General features: G+C 50.6%; 8 protein-coding genes and 1 pseudogene across 8 annotated transcripts, besides 1 other annotated feature; 5 read left to right on the forward strand and 4 right to left on the reverse strand.

Annotated features, from left to right (window-relative positions):
- Positions 1–52: 52 nt before the first annotated feature.
- On the reverse strand, positions 53–1,234 carry LPMP_353730 (hypothetical protein; the record flags this gene model as incomplete). The annotated part of the gene is made up of 1 exon (XM_010705007.1): positions 53–1,234. The coding sequence occupies one exon, from the start codon at positions 1,232–1,234 to the stop codon at positions 53–55; it is 1,182 nt and encodes a 393-aa protein (XP_010703309.1).
- Positions 1,235–1,701: 467 nt separating this feature from the next.
- Positions 1,702–2,298, reverse strand: LPMP_353740 (hypothetical protein; the record flags this gene model as incomplete). The annotated part of the gene is made up of 1 exon (XM_010705008.1): positions 1,702–2,298. One exon carries the CDS (start codon positions 2,296–2,298, stop codon positions 1,702–1,704), a length of 597 nt encoding a protein of 198 aa, XP_010703310.1.
- Positions 2,299–2,409: 111 nt separating this feature from the next.
- Positions 2,410–2,952: a repeat region.
- A 355-nt stretch (positions 2,953–3,307) lies between these two features.
- LPMP_353750 lies at positions 3,308–4,863 on the reverse strand (annotated as a pseudogene).
- A 376-nt stretch (positions 4,864–5,239) lies between these two features.
- LPMP_353760 (nudix hydrolase-like protein) lies at positions 5,240–5,908 on the reverse strand (the record flags this gene model as incomplete). Its single annotated transcript, XM_010705009.1, has 1 exon — positions 5,240–5,908. The coding sequence occupies one exon, from the start codon at positions 5,906–5,908 to the stop codon at positions 5,240–5,242; it is 669 nt and encodes a 222-aa protein (XP_010703311.1).
- An 884-nt stretch (positions 5,909–6,792) lies between these two features.
- Positions 6,793–7,734, forward strand: LPMP_353770 (hypothetical protein; the record flags this gene model as incomplete). The annotated part of the gene is made up of 1 exon (XM_010705010.1): positions 6,793–7,734. The coding sequence occupies one exon, from the start codon at positions 6,793–6,795 to the stop codon at positions 7,732–7,734; it is 942 nt and encodes a 313-aa protein (XP_010703312.1).
- A 360-nt stretch (positions 7,735–8,094) lies between these two features.
- LPMP_353780 (calmodulin, putative) lies at positions 8,095–8,562 on the forward strand (the record flags this gene model as incomplete). Its single annotated transcript, XM_010705011.1, has 1 exon — positions 8,095–8,562. The coding sequence occupies one exon, from the start codon at positions 8,095–8,097 to the stop codon at positions 8,560–8,562; it is 468 nt and encodes a 155-aa protein (XP_010703313.1).
- A 604-nt stretch (positions 8,563–9,166) lies between these two features.
- LPMP_353790 (mitogen activated kinase-like protein) lies at positions 9,167–12,085 on the forward strand (the record flags this gene model as incomplete). Its single annotated transcript, XM_010705012.1, has 1 exon — positions 9,167–12,085. The coding sequence occupies one exon, from the start codon at positions 9,167–9,169 to the stop codon at positions 12,083–12,085; it is 2,919 nt and encodes a 972-aa protein (XP_010703314.1).
- Positions 12,086–12,806: 721 nt separating this feature from the next.
- Positions 12,807–16,037, forward strand: LPMP_353800 (hypothetical protein; the record flags this gene model as incomplete). Its single annotated transcript, XM_010705013.1, has 1 exon — positions 12,807–16,037. The coding sequence occupies one exon, from the start codon at positions 12,807–12,809 to the stop codon at positions 16,035–16,037; it is 3,231 nt and encodes a 1,076-aa protein (XP_010703315.1).
- Positions 16,038–17,463: 1,426 nt separating this feature from the next.
- LPMP_353810 (hypothetical protein) lies at positions 17,464–18,048 on the forward strand (the record flags this gene model as incomplete). Its single annotated transcript, XM_010705014.1, has 1 exon — positions 17,464–18,048. The coding sequence occupies one exon, from the start codon at positions 17,464–17,466 to the stop codon at positions 18,046–18,048; it is 585 nt and encodes a 194-aa protein (XP_010703316.1).
- Between the last annotated feature and the right edge of the window lie 5,495 nt (positions 18,049–23,543).

Genomic DNA, 23,543 nt, shown 5'->3' on the forward strand with positions numbered 1-23,543 from the left:
ACGAAGAGAGAACGAGAGACTGCTAGCTAGAATCACGTTTACTAACTGCGTTTCACCACAACAGGTTGTTTAGGCAATCGCCAGGGATCAAGTCCATGCCTAAAAAAGAGCCCAGGTGAAGCTGCAGCTTCTTTGTGTAGTTCGTTCTGTTTGTACGCGGATCAACTACCCACTGCACCACAGTGCCATCACTCGAGCATGCGGCAATAACAATTACAGATGAAACGGGCGGCGCAGCCAAAATGCAGATGGAGTTGAAAATATTCATGAAAGAAAAACAGCGGCGACGGGTGACGAACTCTTTGCACACGAAGCACGTTTGTGGGTTAACGACATAAGTGAGAGCGATGGTCTCATCTTCAGATGCGCTGGCAAGCCACTGAGAGTCATCCGTAAATTTTCCAGCTGTGGGGGTGTAATCATGGGCACCCGTGATAAGCGCCATCGGCTGCAGCCGAAGGACATCCTCTCCAACAGCACGAGTGGTGTTGTCGGACCGGGAGCAGTATAGTGCGATGAGCGATGTTCCGCTGGAGATGGCAATGAGGCCGCTGTAGTAGCTTACCTCAAAGAGCTGAATGCTCTCTCCGAGCGAGTAGTCGACCCGTGAGATGAGGGAGCCGGCGAGCGCATCCCACTGGCATATCACACCGTCATCGCCCGTGCTAAAAAGCTGCAGCGCGGGCGACTTTCCACGTGCAAACTTGACGAAACGAACCCAGTCTGTGTGGCCTGCAAAATGGTGAAGGGGCTTTAAATCGGATGTCCATACCGTGACTGTGGCCGTAACGCCCCCGGTTGCGATGTACTTGCCGTCAGGTGTGCACGAGACACAAAGTACGTTTTGCGTGTAGCTGCTAGAAACGCGATCCTCCGCTACTCTCAGATTTCCGCCTTCAAGGTAACAGATGCCATTTGAGCTGCTGATGAGCGTGCCCTCAGGCGTCACGGCCACACCGGAAATATCGCTCGTCAATCTGTTTGGAATTGTACAAATGGGCCACAATGCGTTGCCCTCGCAGCTGATCGTCTGAATACCATCACGCGAGACGGCGATGAGCGCCTCTGTCGAGAACATGTAATGAGCTATCGAAGATAGCCGGATAGAATCCAGTTGTCGATGTAGCAGCAGTGAGCAGAGAAACTGTCGCGTCGAAAAGCCTGGAGTGGGTTTATCCCGGAAGGCTGCGCTTCGCAGCGTGTAGCGGTTGACTGTGTCGATAATTTCCTGCATCCCTTCAGCGTTTCTATTCTTGGGTAGAAAAATGGGCTAATATGACAATCAAGCAAGGGTATATGCTTCTTTCATGACCCGCTGTGTGCAGCCGTAACTGCATTTCTGCCAGAGAATAGAAAGTAACGGATAACTATATATATATATATATATAGATATCGGAAGGCGTGGACGGGACGAAAAGCAAAGCGGCGTGTGGCAAATTGCCGACTGGAGAGCTGAGCGGTGAGCAGGAAAAGGGACCAACTGAGCGGTACAAACGAGACACTCCTAGAGAAGTACTATACATACAGGAGTGCATACTTTTCATAGTACGGCTTCCTATTTTTCTCTGAGGCAAACATTAGCAAAGAGCACTCTGACAGTGCGCTGCACGTGTGCTCCATTTTTTTTTTCAGTTTGGCCGTCTTCACACGATAAATGTGTGATACCTACCATAAGTTGCCTCAAGAGCAACACAGATATCCTCACTTCCAGAAAAAGAGGCGCTTCATCAGTGGCTTCGAGTCAGTGCTCTCTGTAGAGGTAGGCACGGCACTCTGCCCTTTAATAGGGGCCTGCATGCCCATAATCTTACGCTCTTGCAGCGCAACATACGGCTTGTACCGTGTTTTGTCCCTTTCTGGCTGTGGAAGATTGAATTCCCTAATCACACCCGGGTCTGTGACTTTCCATCCGTACACTGGGCATGGCTCACCAGTCAGATAGGGATGAGTACTGGGATTCGGTGGCTTGCCACCTCGAAAATATAGCTTGTTACCGCTCTTGTGCCACACACCCTGAATCATCATATTTAGCACACGTGGTATTTCACTGGGGTTGCGCCTAAGGTTGCCACGAAGCTTGGAAAGAGGGTGAGTGCGATTCAGCCCAATACCAAACCCCGTTCCATCGGCGCCGTGGTCCATCCAGGCAGGCCATTTGTTCTCTCGTAGAATGTTCTTTGTCTTGTCAAAGCGCCCGCGATCTTGGTCATAGGGAGTGTCATGAAAAGGTTTGGCAAAAGGGTAGACTGACGGTGCGTTGTGAAATACGGCCCGCTTCGGGCACGTAGACTTCAACATAGCAAAATCACTGAAATACGAGTGAGAGCAACGAGAAACACAAGTAAAATTTTCATAAGATCGATCACTGAGTACTGGGACTTTTTTCCCCCATTGGTTGCTGCATCCGTCATGACGGGGGGCACCACAGCGCGTGGCATCTCACCATCCCAGTACCCCCACTCTCTCTGAGTAAGCCACGCAGTCCCTATCCTTGCCAATGCCGAACCACCTCAGGCGGTGACAGGGTCAAGCACAGACTACGCAGGGAAGCCAGAGCGGTGCGTCGCTACTGATATTGGCGGTCGGGTCCTGGATGGCGTTGCATTGGAACGAGCTGCGACAGTGCACGTCTGCACCAGCCACGTGATGAGCACTGTCCACGTCACCCGAGCGTACCTCACGCGGCCCTCGCGGCCCACTGGTGTAGGGAGCCCGAGCCACCTCGATGGATGCACCAGGTGGTGACCGGCATCGTGGGAGCAGCTGCGGGGCGGCCTGCGGGGCGAGGGTGGGCGGGCAGGGTGTGAGACAGGACCCGCGCCCGGATGGCTGTCTCGGTGTTGTTGTAACGTCTCTACGGCTGGTTCGCAACACGCAACGGGTCTGTGGCAGGCCGAGGCAGCGTGGAGTTTCACTCATGCTCTATGACAAAGAATAGACAAGGTAAAATAATGGTTTGCTACATAACAACAGCACCTTCACTTTGTTATGCTGTAGGTGAATGATATGGGAATGAAGAATAATGCTTCCTCTTGTCGTTGGCTAGCAGCAAGCGACATTTTTTTTTTTGGAGTCCGGTTCAAAGCCTGTATACAGTGCTAGGGTTCTACATCCAACTAGCTTTTCCATCTCATTTACCATAGCATGTAGAGAAAGGAAAACAAGTTTATGGCCACATATTCAAATCAAAGCGGATACACGCTGCGAAAAAGGTTGAAAAGACCGTCATCAAGGGGTGGCAGAATTGGCGGCGCAACAACCCTGCGCATAATAGGTGCCTGTGATCAGGGATCGTATCGTGTGAAGGTCACCTTGAAAGAAAGCTGCTGATAAGAAAGTGCATCTTCGTTGAAATTTGTCTCATTCCAGATTTGAAGGCCTCCCATAATTGGTAAAGCATACGCTTCCACAATGATGTCTTGTGGATTGTACTGGGTTTCAGCTCACACAACGACAAAGTGGTAATATAGGCCAACCATAATGTTTTTGTACTGACAAGTATACGGATTATAGGTGCCATTGAGGGAAGCGAGGGCATTGAATAGCCCACTGATAGAAATCCAGCTCGTTGTATCGTTTGCAGGGCGTCATTAGCAACGGCTATTCGATCCAGAACAGTAGGTGCGCCATTGACTGTGGCGTTGATCAAGGCAGATATGATGTCTCCAGTCCTGGAGTTACAAATGGTTTGAAGATCAAATTCACTAATCAAAACTAAGCTTCCACTACTAAGGATCGAGAGCAGGAAGCCAGCTCATTTCCACTGATTACCATTACATAGCCTGCCGCCAGCTGGCACTAAAAATCCAGTTTCTCGCTTCAAGATAGCACTCTTACCACTGAGAGTGACAAATGTTCCAGAGCAAATTTTATCACCAGAGAGAGAGAGACCCCGGAGTTGCGGCATGAATATTGCTCGGCACAGTCGCATTCTCACCGGTGAGCGCAACTTCAAAAAACAGCGCAGCGTACTGCGCTAATCCGATATTACCTAGGGGTAATGCTAATCACCGCTTATACTAGGTTTCCACGTATATTTGAAGAGTAGAAAAAATAAGCTTGTAGTACAACAATTGCACTGTTGCACGTTTTCCTGTCAGAGTTCGTTAAGTGCTTGTCACATGGACAACAGTGGGATCGAGAGTGCTCAATAACGCACCGGATACGCTGTGCAGATTCAGTACCAAAGGTACAAACTGAGGAGTGCTGCTCTTGTACCCCATCATAGCCTGCAGAAAGAGGTTCTCGTACTTCTCTAGTGAAAACAACAAGCACATTTGAGCACCATTTAGTGTACATGGCGTGCCTTTTATTGAATCTAGAAAACCAACATTTCGCCCGATTGAGCTGCACGATCCGTCTCTCAATGTGATCGGCAGTCGGAATGGAGACACGCGACGATACGAAGTGCTTCCACTAATGACCACTTATTTCTCTGTTGCCACAGAGTCGCCTACAACATATGACTAACTCACGCCAACCACGGTGGTAGACGAGGGTTGTTCAACTTCTGTGGGTACTTTAAAATATCAGTAAAGCTCGCTAGGATGATTTGTCCTAGCAACGCACGCCGCACTATAGCCTCCCAATTTATTGTCTATGTAGGTTGCATCTTTGTTGCTCATTCGCTGCAGAGAAGTTGTTCGGCCTTTCGGATAGAAGTAGTCCAAATATAGCGTGCTGAACTTTTCAGGGAGGCAGTAGAATAACGCTCTTTGCGCAGTCGTCAAAAATCCTCATCAAGGCAGCAGAAAGGATCACAAAAAACCTCGAGTAATATCGCAAACACACTCGCCTAAATAAGGAGAGTTCAAATTGCGAGCAGCTGGTGTGATGTTCGGCACGTGTGGCCACTCTACCCACACTACTGCGATTGGGTATGCAAATGCAGATGTAGTAATGAGCAACAGAGACAGCAGACTCTGCAGCATCACCGGTATGAGAAACCTAAGCAAGCAAAGTGACTAAAAAACTGTTAGCCAGATATAGACATATCAGTAAGATAAGTGAAAGAGAAGATAATGATATTTGGTACTGAAGTGAAATAATTCCAGGTGCTATAAGCACAATTGCTATGCAGACTGCAGCATAGACTGAAATTCTTGATTTGGCAGAATATGCGTAGCTCATAGCAGCGCTCATAAGAACGATAACAACCACTTTCTATATATTCGCATTGTAGCTTCTTGTTGAGTTGTGCTTCAGTAGAATTTTTATTCTGCGGGTGGTAAAAAAGGTGTTATAGGCTCCACGCCAGAGCTTCCATGAATGTATACAGCTTTGCATCCACAATCGCGCGCTGGCCCTTTGCAGTATATCGCTGGACTGCACTCGAAAGCTCTCCTACCGCGGTATTGGGTTCAGAAATGGGAATCAGAAGAACTTCAATGTCCTCCCCATAATCCAGGTGTTGCTTTGGTTCCTGATTTTCTGCGCGCTCACCGTCAACGTCGAGGTGCACCAGAACGCAACATGAGTCAGTGAGACCGGGTTCTGTAGAGAGGGGCGGTGAAATAGATACAATTCCAGTTTCATCTACCACAAAACCTGTCTCCTCGTGCATCTCACGAATGGCGGCTTGGCCTGGACTTTCGTTGTAATCCACCAAACCTGCTGGAAACTCCAGACAAACTGCATCCACTGGTGGACGATACTGTGCAACAACCACGATAAACTTCTTGCTGCTTCTCCGCACCACGGCACAAATTTCGACTGCATCAACCGGGATTGGTGCCGGAGAGCGTTCAAATGCGCTCATAGGTATGGACCGGGTCGTTCTCTGCACCATTTCCCACTTATGCCCTGGCTGGGCATCATTGTTGCTGTCGGTGTACGAAAGAGAGCAAAGTCGTGTGAACTTCAGTCCAGCCATGACCTCGAGCCCCGTTCTGACGTAGTTGTGCTTCATGATATGTGTTGCTGGCAAAACGAAAAAGACCTAAAGGTGATTTCATACAGAGCAGTGAAGGCGTTTGAAAGTGATCACACCTATATCTTTGGCTGTGCTGAGAAGGGGGAAAGAAAGGTGGGGAGGACCTAGGAGGCGCGCTTGGTGGGTGAAAAAGACAGTGCTTCTTGCCATTGGCGACGGGAAAGGGGGGACGGGGGGCTCACACAGCCCATCGAGCTCTATGCCCATAGGCCTTACCGCCTCTCAGGGGCTCCGTTCCAAGAAACGTACCATAGGTATATGTCCGGTGTCTGGGAATGGGGTCGGCATGCAACATTTTACGCTGGGCAGTTGGCGCCCTACCCCCGCCCTTGGTCCTCATGCGCCTGGGGGGGGGGGCAAGGGCTATGCCGTGCAGGTGCCAAAGGCGCATCCCAAACTGTGAAGCGGCTTCCAGAACCGCTTCTGTTCGCACCAAATAAAGCGGTTTCTGAGCATATCGGACATGCCTTCCGTGCACTGAAAATGACGCAGGGGTAAAGCTGCGTTTCTTCCCCAGCATCATGAAAGCCTTTACACGCTACCGAGCTCATGATTGTCAGCAAACCTTCACGCTCAACTTTTATCAAAAGAAGGCTTTTGGTTCCTGTTTTTCCAGCTTCTCCTGGCATGCGCGATTTCAGCAGCCGATAGGAAATCCATTTGTCTGCAATGTCTGACCTTTTGCATCGCTATGAAAGAACCCATTCTCGTACCTGTTTGTTTTTAAAGGCAATCACCACTCTTTGTTTATCTCATTCCCTTTTGATCCTCTTGATTATTGCATTGGTAACGTTTTCCCCCCTTTTTCCTTCCTACACATCAAAGAAAAGCACAGGAAACCTGAGAAGCTCGCCTTAGGAATGAAGACCGTATCAATTCGTACTCCCGTTCTTCAGCTGCGTAGCAGCTGTCAAATTTTGAGTTATCAGCGCAGGTGGCATCTCATCAAAGGCGACAGAAGGAAAGACGAAGAACTGAAGAGCGTTGAAATCGCTCCTACCTTTGAGTGTGACAGAATAGCCCAAAGCGGTGAAAGTGGCCACTCGGGCAACATTTCAACATGTGTCGATGAGCCCATAGAGCCACTGTCGCAAGGCCTGACGAACACAGTGGAGGGAACACCGTATCGTATCAACTGGTATGACTTTCAAACTGTGAGTCCAGCGAAGCGCTTCACTTACTGGGTATACCGCCGCTTGCGAGATCTGCCACCTGAGTGGCAAGAGTACTATCGCAGCATGGTGTATCAAGAAATCAGCGCTAGTCGGTATGTAAACCAAACATGGGATTGCTTTATGATGGTTGTTGATGGGTATCGCAAGGCTAAATGGGTACTTCGAAAGTACGGCGTGCAGGTCGACGAAAGCCTTATCCCGAGACCATACAACAATTTCTGGGAAGAAACCACACACGAGGAGCGTGTTTGGGCCCATCGACGCTCCCACCAAATGAAAGAATTACAGGCGCTGCAGCGCGATGATGACGAAACAGTATTCGGGGCAAACATGATGAATCGGAACGAAGTGTCATATACGTCAATCAAGAATCTTCAGAGTGGTATGCAAGGCGGAACACCTCTTCACGCTCACGACCTACCTGCGCCAAAAGAATCAGATTTGAGAATGTCGCGTCAGGACGAAGAAATGAGCAGTGCGCTCATGTCAAGCATCGAAGACGACAAGTTGTGGAACCCAGTGCTGCGATCTCGCTTGCATACACAGTTTCAGCGAACAGAGGCAGAATTTTACGGCTTCGAAGATGAAGATGATGACGAACCTGCTGCAGAGATCCAGGGAAAGTGAAAAACTACAGAGTTGTCATGTCGAGCTCACTCACTTTGTTTTTAGCTTCATCCAACGCAAACCCAAAAGGAGAATATATCTGGTAGCAGACGCTGTGACTTGTAATGCTGCATGCCTTGATGAAGTGATAAAGAGAGAGCAATTTGAGACATGCCTAACCTAGCTTAGCTCTCACACATACCAAAGTGGTGGGGGAAAGTTGGACTACCTCTGCGATCTCAAAAAAATGTGTTATGACTTTTTCCCCTCCTATCTCTTGCAGTTGATCGAGACTTTTTTTTTTGCGATACACAGAGCAAAATCACGCACGTTTGATTCTCAACAAATAGTATTCTGTGTAGAACTTTTCCCTTGCGGAAGATGGCAGACCTGCTCTCCCTTCGACAAATTACCGAGCTCAAAGAAACCTTCTCCATATTCGACATAGATTGTGATGGTAGCATTACTATCGACGATTTGGAGCAAGCGTTCAGTTCCATTGGCCACAAACTATCGAAGAAGAAGCTGCAGTCAATTTTACGTGATGCCGACCTAGACTCCAACGGTGTGATTGACTTCCCGGAGTTTCTCACGCTTGTTGCCACGAAGCTGAATGACCCGGAGGAAAAGGAGCTTGAAATGCGTCGCGCGTTTCGTATGTATGACCTGGGAAATACTGGTTTCATTTCTGTATCCAATCTGCGCTTTGTGATGGGGCGCCTTGGCTGCTCTCTGACAGCAGAACAGGCGTTCGACATGATTAGCGAGGAGGATACAGATGGCGATGGGAAGCTAAGCTTTGACGATTTTCGGCGCGTTATGACTGAGGGATGGGGCGCAACGCATTGACTCATCCTGGAAAGCATGGTTTATTTTATTTTTTTTCCCATTTCAGTTTTGCTTGCATCTTCTTGAACATGTAAACTATTGTTCTTGGCCTACTTGCCAAGAGCAGCTCGCATCCACCCCCTTCCCTCAGTGTGGCATCTTAAGAAACTCGTTCTCTCTTTCTTTGAATGCTAGTACTAGAAAAAGAAACATAGAGCCTCTACTTGAGGCAACACATACCAGGCATCTCTTTTGGAGAGGCTTCAAGCGGGGAAAGCTTCTCCCCAGGCTTATTGGGGGGTACCTGTGCTCGCTATACTTCACGTTTTGCGAGTTTTTTTTTCCGCCCATGGGCAGCGCATATGTCCCATGTAGCTGTGTGTGTGTGTGTGTGTGTGTGTGTGTGTATGCATGTATGTCTCCTCAAAGAGTCGCTGATGATGCCGCTCTCTGTGAATCTGTACTGTTTGCCTGACCCGTTATTCTCTTTTTTCAATCGCTTTCTCACAGGAGAGAAGTACTTATTGGCGCAACACTCTGATTTTTCTTTGTTTGCAGATGTAAGACATACACGAAGATACTGTATCACAGTTATAGGTATATGAGAGAGATGAGCAGCACCGCTATGAACATACCAATCATAAAATACGATATCCACGATGTTTTTCTGGTACTGAGTGTTCTGAGGAGGCTACCAGAATATACGAAAAGGTTGCAAAAGGGCTCCTCAGAGGTATCATATCGAATCATTTACAGCTCGATTTGCGCTGCCCGCTGGTACTACCGCTGCTACTCCCGGTACGGAGAATTTGTTCGTTTACTCAACAAATACACTGAATGTATTACTTTGAATTTGCCTAACACCGCACTCCAAGTCGCGGAACAAATTGCAGCGCACGCTTCCCAAATTCGTATTCCGCAGCACCAGCAGCGGCTTCCGCTTCCCATTCTTGTCTCTATCCTTCTTGCGGCGATATGCTGCGTCGCGACGGTGGTTCTCATTGGCGTTGGAGAAACTTGCTGTGGCAAAGCCGATATTGCCGCACTGATACTTAGCTGTGTCAGCGTCTTGTGCTTATGTGCACTGCTTTCACTCATTTACGCATCCTTAAAGTGGCACGAGTGCAGAGGGCAGGAACAGCTTGTTGACCGGATAGTGCGAACAGCCTACGAGAGCATCGGAAAACAGAACTTTTGCAACAACCCGCTGTCGGACAGAATTGATCTCCCAGAGCGAATGACCGTCGAGGAGACAGATGGGTTTCTTCTAGACTCGGGAACCGCACATCGTAACCAGCGGGCTATTGCGATGCTCTTAAAAAAGGCCACCGAAGATGAGTGGAATGCTGCCTTACAGAACAGAGGACTTCCTCATTCTATGATTGGGCTTAACGCCATCTATCAGCATACAATTATTATCATGACGGACTTTGATGGACAGGTGGTACTGTGGAGCGATGGCGCGGCTACCTATTTTGGATTCAGTGCACGAGACGTCGAGGGAAACAACATAAATTCTCTTCTCTATGGCGAACGGTCGGTGGAGCTCTACGCCACAATGACTGAAGCTGCTATGAAAAACTCGCGCCTCTCTGAAAAGGTTCTCACAATGGCACATATGAGTTTGGGGACTGTCTCTATCAGCGCAACGGTGGTCCTGAGCTGTGAGACCGAGTCGAATCAGCCCGTCGGGTTTACTCTTATCGGGTCTGTCCGCTCCGATGAATTGTCGCAGACGCAAGCAGTGCTGCACTCCTTCTTTGTGACAGCATTGTCACAACTGTCTGTCAAGGACAGTCAATTTCGTCAAATTGTCTACTGCCTGCAATGGAAAAACCTGCGCGATTTCTCCGCGCTGACGAGGGGCTGGAGAAGCGCGCACATTCGGCAGCTGCTGTCCGAGGTCATCAAAGGTCGGCAGCGCTACGTGAGCTTCGAAGTCGATCCAAAGGTAACCGAGTTGCCGCCTATTCTCTGCGACACGGTTGGCGTCACTGCTGTGCTGAATCGATCCTTCGAGCTGTTCTGCGCGAAAATCAGCGTTCGCGTTGAGCAAAAGCGCACGACCAGTGCGGTATACCAGCTCATTGTAATTTACCGTCATGAGATGCCCGGGCTCAACCGAAATACCTTGATTGGCATCACCTGCTCTGCAAATGACCTTGGCGGTATTGTAATTGATTCCCCCGGTACGCTGAAGCTGTTGCTGCCCTTCATGATGAAGGATGAGGTAATTCAAGTCTTGCGGCCTCAAGATGCTGCTGCGCAAAAGCCCAATGGCCATGACCCACTCATTGTGCTGCTCTTGGAGAAGAATGGCGTGCACTGTCACAATATATCAGCATCCATCTGGAGCTGCGGTCATTCTGTGCGGTTGGTTGAGAGTGTTTGCAAAGCGTTGCAGGCCATCGAAGAATCGACCGACCTCGGCTGCGCTATCGTCGACATCGACTCGAAAGGTTCTGACCGTGTGGTCGAGGCGCTGCTGGCGAAGCACATCTACATAATCGAAACCTCCGAGGCGCTAGACAGCGTTGCAAAATGTGGTGACGCCCTTCTGAAAAAGCCGATTTCGAATGAGGCGCTTCGTAAGGAGCTAGACAGAGCCATCAATAGGTGTGAGGAGGCGAAGCGGGCCGGCGAGGAGCTGCTGAAGCGGAGAGAAGTGTTTGGAAAGGTGCGAAAGAGCCCATGGACACAAGGCCGTCTGCTCGGGCGTGGCGGGCATGCTGCTGTGTACGAGGCGACTTCTACCCTGACGGGTGGCAAAATGGCCGTCAAGATCATTCGCGTCTCCGGCAACTTTGAAGAGCGTATCGATGAGTTTATGAATGAAATTGAGATTCTGTGTCAGTTGACACACCCCAACATCATTCACTACTTTTACTGCGAGCGGACCAAGACAACCCTCAACCTCTTCATGGCGCTGGCTGACCAAGGTACGGTAGCCGATCTCCTCAAGCGCTGCCCACGGCTGCGCGAGAACCACATCGCGACCATCATGAAACAACTTCTGCAGGCGGTCAACTACTTGCACGAATGTGGCATTATCCATCGCGACGTTAAGCCAGGCAACATGCTCATTTCGCAAGGACAACTGAAGCTGTCTGACTTCGGTACGGCCACTACGAACGTTCGAGAGGGCACTGTTGGCACCATAAAGTACATGGCCCCAGAGGTCGTTGACGGGAAGTCGAGTGGTAAGGAAAGTGACATCTGGTCTATCGGGTGCGTCGTCTGCGAGTGTTTGCAGATCAAGCGCTCTGGTGGGGGCTTGCTTGGCTACGGTGCGCCAGAAGAGTACCCCAGTGATATATCTGCTCAGGCGATCGACTTTATCAAGGCTTGCATGCAGAGAAATCCGTCAGAGCGCGCAACCGCTGGCACGCTGCTGCTGCACGATTTCATTGTACACCTCGACGACGAGGTGTTGCAGCTAGCTGAAGTACCAGCTGAGGCAGTGCCAAACGAAGAGGAGGCAAAGCCACGTAAATCCGGCAGCAGTTCCAGTGACTCCACCATCATCAGCTGGTCCTTCGACTAGTCTCTGTGATCTCTTTTTCTTACCCTACTTCTTGTTTTGCTGTCTTCAGGTGAGCAGAAATTTGCTGTAATGCATTCTCTTCTCCCCTTTTTTTCTTGCTGCCGAGCGATCTGTTTCGATTGGCTTCCAAGGCTCGTGCTGCACTCGCATCTGCACACAGAGCTGCACATTTGCAGTAGCGCTTGAATAGTCAACGCCGTCAACAACAAAAGAAAAATGGCGTTCTGCTGTGTAGCCCTGCAAAGGCGCCTTGAAAAAATAGCGCTAATATGCACACACTTTTGCTATGGGGCGTCCTTTCTTCTCTAGAAAGCGGCGGTGAGAGTCATCTGCTCCATAGGGAAAGCGTTCTGTGTTGAACATCACGTTGCCGCTCCTTCAGGTTCTCTCTCACACTTACGGAGCGGCAACAAGAAGAAGCTTTAGGGGTGTTGTCGAATGGGTTCTCTCACTAACGCGCCTGCTTTTCACACTCCAACACCGCAGAGTCCAATTAGGTGGTTGACTGCCTCTGACACACACCACGACGGCCTTCCAACCGACTCAGTGTTTTCTCCTCTTTTCTCTTCCATCGCTCTCATCCTTTTCTCTCTGACGGGTCCTATGCAGTCCTTCATTCTTTTCTGCGTTGCACACTACCCCCTCCTTTCCCTCCTCCCGCTCACACAACATCCCCAACCTCATTAGTGCGGTCACGCTATCGATTCCTCTTTGTCGCACAATGGTGGTGGGGCAGCCAGTGTCGACAGCACAGGGCAGTTCGCCGAGCCTCTCCACATCTCTGCAAGAGCCTTTCCTACGCTACGATCCGAAAGAATGTTGGCGCAGCGCCAATGGACCAGTGGTAGAGGAAGCACGTCCGATGCTGAGGAACCGATACTTCAACATGGACCATCTCGCCCTGTGGAAGCCGTCTCTGCTCGCGTCTCTCGGCGAAAAATGCCATCGCGCCGTGTATGTGAACGAGTATCATGCGCTTCTGTGTAGCCGACGACTGGTTCTGGTGCATAACAACGGCCGCTACATTATCTTTCCCCCCTTTTGCGACACTCTGAATGATGCCTACGCGGAAAGGGTGTCCGAGAAGTGCACGCTAGTGCTCGCGGCTGTCGCATCTGGCGTCCACGTGGCCCTCGTTCGAGACTCTGACAGCCAGAAACCTGATACCCTCCAGAGCGTCTTCTGTCCTACCGCGTCTGCAGTCGCCTGCATTCATCACCTCGGAACGAACCTCTATGGCTTGTGCTGTGAGAACTGCAGCGTGGAGAGTTTGGCAGTCACGCTCAACAACATGCACTTGCCGCACCCTGGGCTGCACGCGAATGTGTTGCCCAACCGACATGGCTGGGTCCAGGCGGCTTACGACTATCTGTCCCCGAAGAGATACGTGCACAGCCTCTTCGACCGGCACAACGGGTATCTCGTGATGCTGTCGAGTCGGAATGTGTCGCTGTGGATGTACAGCGACGCATTTCATTTGCAGCTCGAGTGCTCCACAGCCCTTCCCCGGGAGGCGGTTCTAGCGATTGTGCCCCTACTGCAGGATGAATATGGAGAGACGGAGGTGGCTGTTCTCATCACCGGCAGCGGCGGGCGTGTGCCGGTGCATTTGCGCACAACGACAGGCAAGCGCGGCAATTCGTGGTCGCTCTCCCTGGGTGAGCTGCGCGGTCTTCCTTGTGGAGTGACGAACACAATGGTCTCACTGGCGTGCGCTTGCGATTCATCGCTGCTTTTAGCGGACCAGCGCACCTCCTCTTTGCTTCTTGTGACGCACTGTGAGCCATTTTGCGAGGCACCTTACAGTTCCATCACGCACGTTGTCACACAGCACTTCCTGGGCAAGCCGATCTGTGGCGTTGGCGTCGAGAAGAGCGTCCGCGACGGCGGCAGCTTTATCACCTTTACTGTGTACTGCGGGGACTCGACAATTGTACGACTGGGTCGCATGCCTCGTGGTCAGCTGCTGCAGCAATATTTTGCGGCCACCGTAGCGGGCGGGATAGATGCTCTTTGCTCGCTTGAGCCGCAGGTACGGGTAGACCTTCTCCTTGACGCTGTACTTTGTGGCCTCCCGATCTCGTATCTATCTCAGTTCCTCGACCCCCTTCTCCACCCGAGGGCGGCGACGGTATGCGCGCTGCGCCTCTCAGATGGCGCGCGTGGCATAATCCGGCACACAATGCGGGGCTTGAGAGAGTTGTCGCGTTCGTGCTTGTCGTTTCACTACTGGGGACTGAAGGAGGAGCTGGCGCAGTCGAGGTCGAGGGTGGAGAAAAGTTGCACCATTCTCACCGAGGTGCTGAACCGTGGTGGCTGGCTGGACTGCCCTACACGGCAACAACTAGCGTGGGACGGAGACCTTCTGGTGCGCGTAGACGGCACGCTCACAGACACGAGTGCTGTGGATGCCCAGGCAGAGGTTCTGCAGCAGTTGCTATCCTCGGTGAGGCACGCTACGACGATCGCGTGGCTTTACGGCTTGCTGTTGGAGACCGGGGCCACCTATCGATTTTCCGACCGACTGGAGGACCTACTGTGGAAGAGCGACCCGGTAGGGGTGCAAGTATCGCTGTGCATGAATCTACTGGAAAGGCGCAACAAGGGCATCACGGACAAGCTCTTGCAGAAGGAGTACGTGCTGCCGCAGCGCTGCCGCCTCGCTGTGACCCTCTTGTCACTGGTGCTGGACAAGTCACTTGAACCTGTCATGACATACACGCGACGGCATATCCTCGACCTCGTGGAGTATGATCTTCTCTCGTACACGACGGACCTCCTCGAGTCAAGTTTCCCCACCTCGCAGCCTCGTATCCGCCTTCTGGTCTACCGCTATCCGCACAATCAAAGTGTCTCATCCGACATCTTGTCTATGGTCGAGGCCATTTCGTCAACCAGCGAGCTCTACAACACACTGGTGACAATTCTTGGCGACGCGGCGTGCGACGGCGAGCTCACCGCCGTCCTGCTCGACTGGATGGAGCGTCACACTCTCGCCGACCATCGGATTTTGACGTTCGCGAAGGTTGTCGCGGACATGCGACTCTGCGTCGACCCGGCGCACACCTTGACGGGGCGCTTCTTTTCATCGGTCAAGCAACAGGCGAACGGAAACGCCCAGCAGGCGGCGCTGCGGTTTGCCGAGCTGGCACGCAGCGATCTGTCTGTACCCCTTGACGGACGGCTGCTTGCTATAGAACACGCCATCGCTGCAGCGCCGTCAGATGGCGATCGACTGATTCAGTTCCTGTTGCTGCTGCAGCAGCAGCTGGCCAGGCTAATCGCCGAGCACCTTACCGTTGGCAAGAACCTCGTCTCAGCGCGCGGCACCGTGGAGGCGGATCTACAGGTGTTGCAGGAGCACTATGTCACTGAGAACTTTCTCTTCGAACTGGCTGGGCGCTACAAAGAGCTGGGCGGGTGCATCATCCAGCTCGACCTGTTGAAGATTCACTCAGACTCAGCTGAGCTGCTGATCACTAATGCGCTGACTGGTGTGCTGACGTTCCTCAGGGCTGTGGGGCTGTCTGCGCCACAGGCGGTGCAACGCGTTCTGCGGGAGTACCTCGGCACCTTTCAGACCTCACTGCCTCTCTTTCCGTTTGTGGAGTTTCTTGCCTTTGATGGACAATCCCCTGCCCGTGCCATTGACGAGCTTGAGAAGGTTGGCGTGCCGCTGCTCACCATCTTTGACACCTTCATGAGCCTGCTGGACGGGCACCGCAATCCACTTTTTCAGATTGGTGACACGGTGCTGGCGCTGGGGCAGCTAGTGCCCAAGATCAGCCCTAATGTTCAGCACATCTGCGCAGCGCACTTGCTAGAGTGCAGCCGGAGCATGCTGGCCGGAGAGCAGCGCGCCGTTGTGTTGTCAGAGAAGGATGTGCACACCATCAAGTACATCGGGGATGACATGCGGAAGCTATCGCAACGGAGCCAGGCAGCATTCTGACGACATACGAGCCACCGACCGGGCTTTAAGCTTCCTTCTCGATGACTGTTCCCGCTCGGTAGTTTTTTTTTTTCGGTTTCGAGTTTGCCAAAAGCAAGGAGGTGCACAACTTCACGTGAGGTGGCCACTTCTCATTCCCTCCTGCTTTGGTTTTGTCTAATCCTCACCACTCGTCAGAGGCGCAGGGCGTCTAATGCATTGTGAAAAACAGAATAGCAGCTGTGCCCTTCTCCAGCGGCGAAGTGCTTCTGTCAGTCTTCCTACCATTTCACCGGAGCACAACTGTGCTTGGCGAACAGTACCGTTTCTCTCTTACATGTGAGCTTCTCCTGCAGAGGAGCTAGTTTTACTGAAGGGGCTTAGGTACTTCCTATGATGGTGCACTCGTTTGATTTGTGTGAGTGTGTTGCCGAGGCTTTTGCACTCAATACTCTCTACTCTTTCCCTTCCCTCCTTGTGCTGTCACTCTCACTTTCTCTCACTGGCTCTCTTAATCTTCCTCCAAATCCCTACCCACCTCCCCCCTTTGTGCGGCCATGTGCTGCTCTCGTCTTTTCTCTTTGGCGCGATTTCCTTCTTCTTTCACTCGCACGCACTTGTGGCATACCCGGCTCCTATCTCCTCCCCACTCGCACCACATCTTCTTTCCCTTCATCCCTTCCTCAACGTATGACATCGCTTATCTGCAGCGTACCCTTCATTTCCCTTTTCGTATCCTCTGTTTCTCTGTTTCTCTGCTTCTCTCCTCCTTCTTTTCGTCTGTTTTCGCTTTATTATGTTTTTGCTGTTGCGTTTCTTGGAAAACCGCCCTTGATAGCACCGGTCGTAGAGGAAGAGCTCAGCCTTTTGGCTACTTTTAATCCCTCTCTTTTCGCCTTCGCGTTTTGCCTCCCTCTTTATTTTCTGGTTGCCGGCTCACACGACTCAATACACTCTCTGACACAGGCAAGCACACACAGGCTCCTTCCTCTTCTGACCTTGGCTGCACCACCCTTCAGTGAAGCTGTGAACATAGACCCTTTCTGACTCCTCAATTCTCTCATCGCCCTTATAAAAAGAAATACATACTAATCTAAGTTCTGTCACACTCACACGATGAGGTTAACACAAGTACACATTCAGCTACATTACTGCTCCTGATCCCCCCGCTCTCTTTCGTCTTCCTCGAAGGTGTCGCCACTGTTTTCTCTACTCAGCCCTCTAGCGCTCTTTGCATATTATTTCCTCTCTTCAGCCTGACTGAGCTACGCTTGCGCGCCGTGGTTTGCGGATCGCTACTATACGCAAATACCCGCATAGGCACGGGCTCCAAACTGTCCACTCAAAGAGGGCTTGTAAGGAGAGAAGGCAGCGTGGGACAGGCGTTCGTCGCGCAAGAAACGTGTTTTGATGACTGAAAACCTCTCTTTTACTCTCTGCCCACCCGATGCTCCGCTTTTGCCTTGCACTACGCGCTGCCAGCGTGCAACGGAAGCCCCACTTGTTTCGTATTGATCTGACGTCGAAGCACACGCCAGGTCGCCTCTACCTCGCCGATCGCGCCGTCAAGTCCACTGCCGCGGATCCATGCTTTGTGTGCCTCGATAACGCCATGGCATGCCAGACAGTGGATTCGAACGCTGCGGTTGTGCTGCGCAGTTGCACAACAAAGGATCGGGAACTCTTTCAGTACGGGCGGATGCGCTTTCAAGGCATGAGTCGTGCTCTTGTGTTTCGTCACAACCACCTCGTCTTTCAAGGCATCGGCGACGCCTCCGTGCAGACTCTTGAAATGTCGCTGCACTATAACGACATTTTCGCGCTACTTGGCGGCATTGGCGCGGACGAGAACATATCGGAGTGGGTACGTGCAGTGGAGAAGGCAGTCGCTGAGGGTGACGTGGAGTATGTAGCAGAGGAGATGCTGTTGCAGCTGCGGTGCACCACGGAAGGCTGCACCTCCGTTGTAGCAAAGATCTCGAAGTTCTCAACAGGCCTGCCCGAGCCGCCGAGCTATTCCCATCCTGTGTAGAGATACAGCACAGGAAGAGAGGCAATATGGCGCTGCTTGAGAGTTTATTTTTTCGCTTGTATTGGCTCTGTTCACTCATGCAAGAAAAAAGGACGCACATAGAAAGCCAGAAACGCTCTGAGAGGGAACAGCAGCGAAGCAAAGGAAATGACCGGATCCATTTCATGTTATGATTGTGACGGAGCGCTCAGCGCTTCTCACTGCGGCACCCTGTACGTTGCGTAAACATACACACGCACACAAAAGCTAAGTAGAGGTGGACAATCAAGTACGCGTGCGATGCTGGTTGTACGGTGGCCAAGCTGCAGTCACAACTCCCTCCCCTGCTCTCCCCTCCGTACACACGCACGTGCGTTCTCAGATTTAAGTCTGTCTTCTGTGACCCAGGGACACACATATGCACTTGAGTAGTTTCAGTCCACACCGTTATTGATCACCGAACCACCACACAAAGCGAGGAGCAGTAGACTCTGTTTTTTCTCTCGCTCTCTCCCCCTCTCGATGTCTCTCTCAGCGATTTTGTTTTCCTTCTCGTTCTCCTGCTTCTTCGCTTAATTGGTAACTCTGTACAGTTCTTTGTCGTAACTTCTCTCTCTCTCGGTTGCTCTTTTGCTCGGAGGCTTCTTATGGGGTTCATTTGCGAGAAGCAGCCGTGCGCTCTCTTCGGCGACCCCCCCTTTCTTTGCTTCACTTTTTCTTTTACTGTGTAGGCTTACTAAGTAGGTGCCCCGCTGTAATGTAGCACTTTTTAGTGTGTCGTTTCTTCAACCTCTTCCCCTCTCCTCTATCAAATCGTGCGCTCGTTTTCCTTCTTCATCTCTTTCTCTCTCTCTCTCCGTATGTATCTCGTCCCCCCTCTGTTTCTTCTCCCCTTGCCCTTTGTGTCATCATCTCACCTGGCCGTTCCTGCTCTCTCCTTTTGATTTCTTCTCCGTCACTCTCCGTCTAGCTTCCTCATCCCTCCCACCTTTTCTTCTCTCTACCTCTCTATGTGGAGTGCTTTACTGTCCTTTCTATTCTTCGCCTCACCCCCATACTTTCTCCTCGCTCAACTCTGTCATCTCTTAGAATGCGAGGTCATCTCAATGGAGACAGAGAATGCAGATGTATGTGTGTGTGTGCGTGTGTGTGTTTGGGCCGTAGGTGGAGGTGCGTTTCCTTGTTGTGTTCCTGCTTTCCCTCCTCACTGCGTTCGTGGACTCCGCGTTGATGCATGCACGTGCGTGTATGGAGTGTAAGTCCCTCTCTTGATATGGGGACACTTCACTTGGATGGATTCGCTCAGCGTTCTCCCTTCCTTCTGTGTCTTGGTTCCCTCTTGCTCTATCGTCGCGCATGTGTGTACCTTTTTTTTTTCGATCTGGCGCCCCCTCCTACAGGCGGTGGGCAGTGATGTGGTACAGGCGAAGCAGACAACAGAAACAGAAGGCATTTATATATGCAACTATCAAGACAAGAAAAATGCAGTAAAAGTGAAAGGAAGACGAGTCGTTTTCTCTGCTCCTTCGTGCTGGTAGTGCATGTTAGGGTCGGCGGGTGAGGACAGGGGCCTTTCAAGTTGGGACGTGCGAGAAAGAGCAAACAGCCAAACTGCACCACGTACTAGCAACAGCATAGTTGAATGGCGTATGGTCAGGCGAGAGGAAAAGAAAGCGAACGCGCTGCCCAGGGGGGATCCAAAAAAAAAGGAAGACTCGAGTACAAAGAGAAATGTAGTCAGGTCGATGAGAAGGAATGGTCTACGCCCATGCCAGCTAACCACACTCAGAGCATGAACAAGAGAGAGGAGAGGTGGAGCAGAGGCAGAACTGAAGAAAAAGGAGACAGTAAGAATGCCGGGCACCTGTAAAAGTGTCTTCTACTCTTCTCCATAGCCCTTTCCGTGTCACACATTTCTACTTCTCCCCTCATTCCGCTTTCCTGCTCTCTGTGTGAAGGCATCCCTGTCTGCGTAGCGATGTGCACATGTGTGTTGTGAATGTGTTGGCCTGTGCGCATGTTTTTTTTACGCTTATAAGCCTATGCCGGAATATTTGTGGATTCGTGTTGTTTGTTTGTACTCTGTTAGACGAACGCCGACAGCAGGCGCAGAAAAAAAAATGTAACGTTCCGACGAAAACTGTGGAATGAAGGCGAAAACGAGTGTGGCTGCGAAAGGTTCAGAGGAAGCCCAAGAAAAAAATCAATGCATTTCTTTTTTTCTGTGTTCTTTGCTGATGCCACCTCGTTTGTCAACGAGACATCGATGTTATCTCGAATGTGCGCTTTTCTCTTGTTTTCATTTTCTCTTTTCCTTCTAATAGAACCTTGCTCAATTCATCATTTCATTTTGCCTCCTCCTTGAACCATGTCTTCTGTTCGCTTTCTTGCCTCGACGCCTTTTTTTTAAGGGTTCGAGTTGTCTTCTCTCCACCACTTTCCTCAGCGTGTGAGCCAAATGAGGACGACGGTGCACTCTTTTCGTTCACTTCCACCCCGTTTCATTTACTTCTTTTATTTCCTTTTTCTTTCTTCCTCTGCCTTTGCATTGATTCGCCTTTTCTTGTGTGTGTGTGTGTGTTTAGTGGTGCATTCCAGGCTCCGCTTTTCGTTTTGAGCATTGTACACTGAAGTGGCACTTTCCTTTTTTTTTTCTCTTCCTTTCTGAGGCTATCTTTACCACCCAACGACGTACATAACCCCCCCTTTTATTTTGTTTTCGACGATTGTATCTCGCGTTACACTGAAATGCGCAGAACCCCCTACGACGACCCCCAAGCCCGTAGTCAGACGGTTGCCCATTGACGTGTTCCCCCTCACACGCGTTTTCTGCAGACGGCAAAATGGCTCTCTTTTCGGCATCGGTTTGTGTGTGTCTCTCTTTTTGTTTTTTTCACGTTGTTGTTCCCCCCCGTTTTTGACGAAGCGATCGTCTGCGGCCAGAGACGAAGAGGGACAAGAATGAGCGCACAAGCCAGCGCCCATGAAGTGCTTGTGTGTAGGTGTTGGTATGTGTGCCTGTATCAGCGTGCATTGAAGATCTCGTGTATCCATCACTGCGTGTTCTCTCATAGTTTTTTCTTCATCCCTCATCACCTTTCTTACTCCCTGCATCTCTCTCCTGGCCAAGTGTACGCATTTTCCCTTAGTTTTTGTTTCGGTGTCTTCCTTCGTTTCGTTCGTATCGAAATTTTTTTCCCGCGTTTGTGTGCTTCTTTCCCTTCTCCAATTATGCTTTGGCGCGACCTCAAGCAGCAAAGGATTCATTTTCGACCTTCTTTACTCCCTATCTACGCTACACGTCTTTTTTCCTTTTTTCATTCCACTATTGTAAGTCATGTTGTCCTTCAGGACTACCACACGCACCATGTACACACTAGCAGACACATGCATCCAACATTCATTTCTCGTCTCTCGCCCCCATTTTTTCTCGTTTCGTTTGTCTCAGATTACCCTCTTTTCTTTGCTTCGGTCTCTCACATAATGAGCGTTGTTCTCAATACCGACCAGACGTGTTGGGCGGAATCCCAAGGCGTTTGGAAGCGTTGTAGTGTACGCACCTCTCTCGTTTTGTCCTCTGTGTGTCTGTCCCTCCTTTGCTAGCATTGGTCGCAACAATTACGAGAGAGGAACGATGCATCTACCCTCAAAAGTAGGCCGAACGTACTGTCTGCGTTGATGGTGCCACGCTACGCTATTGTTTTTTTTCTCATTTCTCTCTCTGTTTTTCCTCGAGGAGTTGCTCTTGTGTGTGTATGTGTGTGTGTATATATATGCCAGAGGGTTTCTTCGCCACCATTCCGCTCCCTCTTCTTTTTCCAACGAACCATATTTTCTTTTCCTTTCAATAGTCGTTTCAGTTGCTGCTCATCACTCACCTGAGTTGGAGTGCAGGTGACAAACGAAAGTAACAACAAGGCGGAGAGCTATGGGGTGTGGCCACTGCAGCATTACCCAGGAAGCAGTATGCCGATGAACACAGAAACCAGAGAAGTATACAAGAAAGGAGGAGACATGTGAAGAAGTACTGTGTGCTCATACATACGCGCTCATCTTCTTGTTACCACCAACGAACTGAACACCCACGCCCGCACCTATCCGAAGGTGCACCCTCGGACTAATAAACCCCCCAAAACGAAAGTGGACCAAGGACAGTGTACCACTAGGTCTGTGTAGACCTCACGTGCTTGATTTGCACACAGCTACAGGTTACACCACCCTTTGGCCAGTAAAGTAAACACCCGTTCCTTCCCTCGATATTTTCATCTCTCCTCCCTATCTTAGTCCCTCTGATCATAAAAAAAAAAAACGCTTTGATTTTCACGTTCTTTCCTCTAGTCTTCGCTGTTCTCTGCTGTCAACTTTTTTTTCCATGCGCTTTTTCGTATGTCGTTTTAGGTGTGTGCGCCTCTGTCTTACGCCACCTTTCGCTTCTTTTTCTTTTCATTTTTGCTGTTTTTTCTTGGGCTTTGCGCTTCTACCTGTGATGAGTCTTGAGGAGGAGGCTCCCTGCCATATGGGTGTATTGCGGTGGACCCATGTTTATGTATGTATGTGTGTGTGTGTGTGTGCGTGTGTGCGTGTACTTGTTTGCTTGCATGTTTTACCACTGTTTCTTTTGTCTCTCGCTGCAACCCGCAGGGTACTATTCCTTGTCCTTTTTCCGTCTCTTCACACATTCTCTGCCAACGTATTTTCGTCCTTTTCGCACTTTCTCCACCTTTCTTCGTGCAGAGAAGCAAAGGGAGGTGCAGATAGGGGTGTGACGGGGCTTACGACGGGGGAGGAAAGGTACAGGTGAGGAAAGGGCGCAGGCAGAGAGGCAGACTGCCCGGTAAGGCCAGAAAGCGAAAGCAACTCGGCGATAAACGACACAAATGCCACCCCGAGAGAGATATTCAATGCCTCTTCTCTTTCTCCTCACTTTCCACTTCACGTCTCACGTCTCCCTCCCGGAACGCTATACAACGTCGATCGGATTCGTTCCGTCTTCTCGCTTTCTCCTCTATTACTACTCGATCCGTATCTCCCCTTTCTCGGGGCTTTCTCTCACAGCGCTGTTCTGTCGAAGCTCTGCATTCAGCTGTTGCTGGACAGCAAAGGAAGACTGCAAGCGGATGCGGCCTTCTCTTGTGGAGTACAGTTTGTTTGTGTCTATGTGTGTGCGTGTGTGCCTGTGGCTGCTCAACTATCTTTGCCAATGGTAAAAAAGGCTTTGTTGAAATGGTTTCTTTCGCTTTTCAACTTTTTCGTTTTATATTGTGTCTCTATATTGACTTGCCTCAGTGTTGGGTCTTTTTTTTTCGTGAGAGGCGGATGCCCTCGAACGCTTTCTGTGCCGTTAGGCAGGAATAGAAGGGAGAGCAGGGCCGCGAAAAGACGCTTGCGCACATGCACAGACTTGCGCGTTCAGCGTGTGTGAATGGCCTCTCGCTTCCTCTTGCACCGTCTTGCTCTATTTCACCTTTCCTTCTTTTTGTTTGCGCCTTTTCCCCACTTTCTCCGCTTTTGTGTGT

This window comes from Leishmania panamensis, assembly GCF_000755165.1.
Source record: "Leishmania panamensis strain MHOM/PA/94/PSC-1 chromosome 35 sequence".
Classification (NCBI taxonomy): domain Eukaryota; phylum Euglenozoa; class Kinetoplastea; order Trypanosomatida; family Trypanosomatidae; genus Leishmania; species Leishmania panamensis.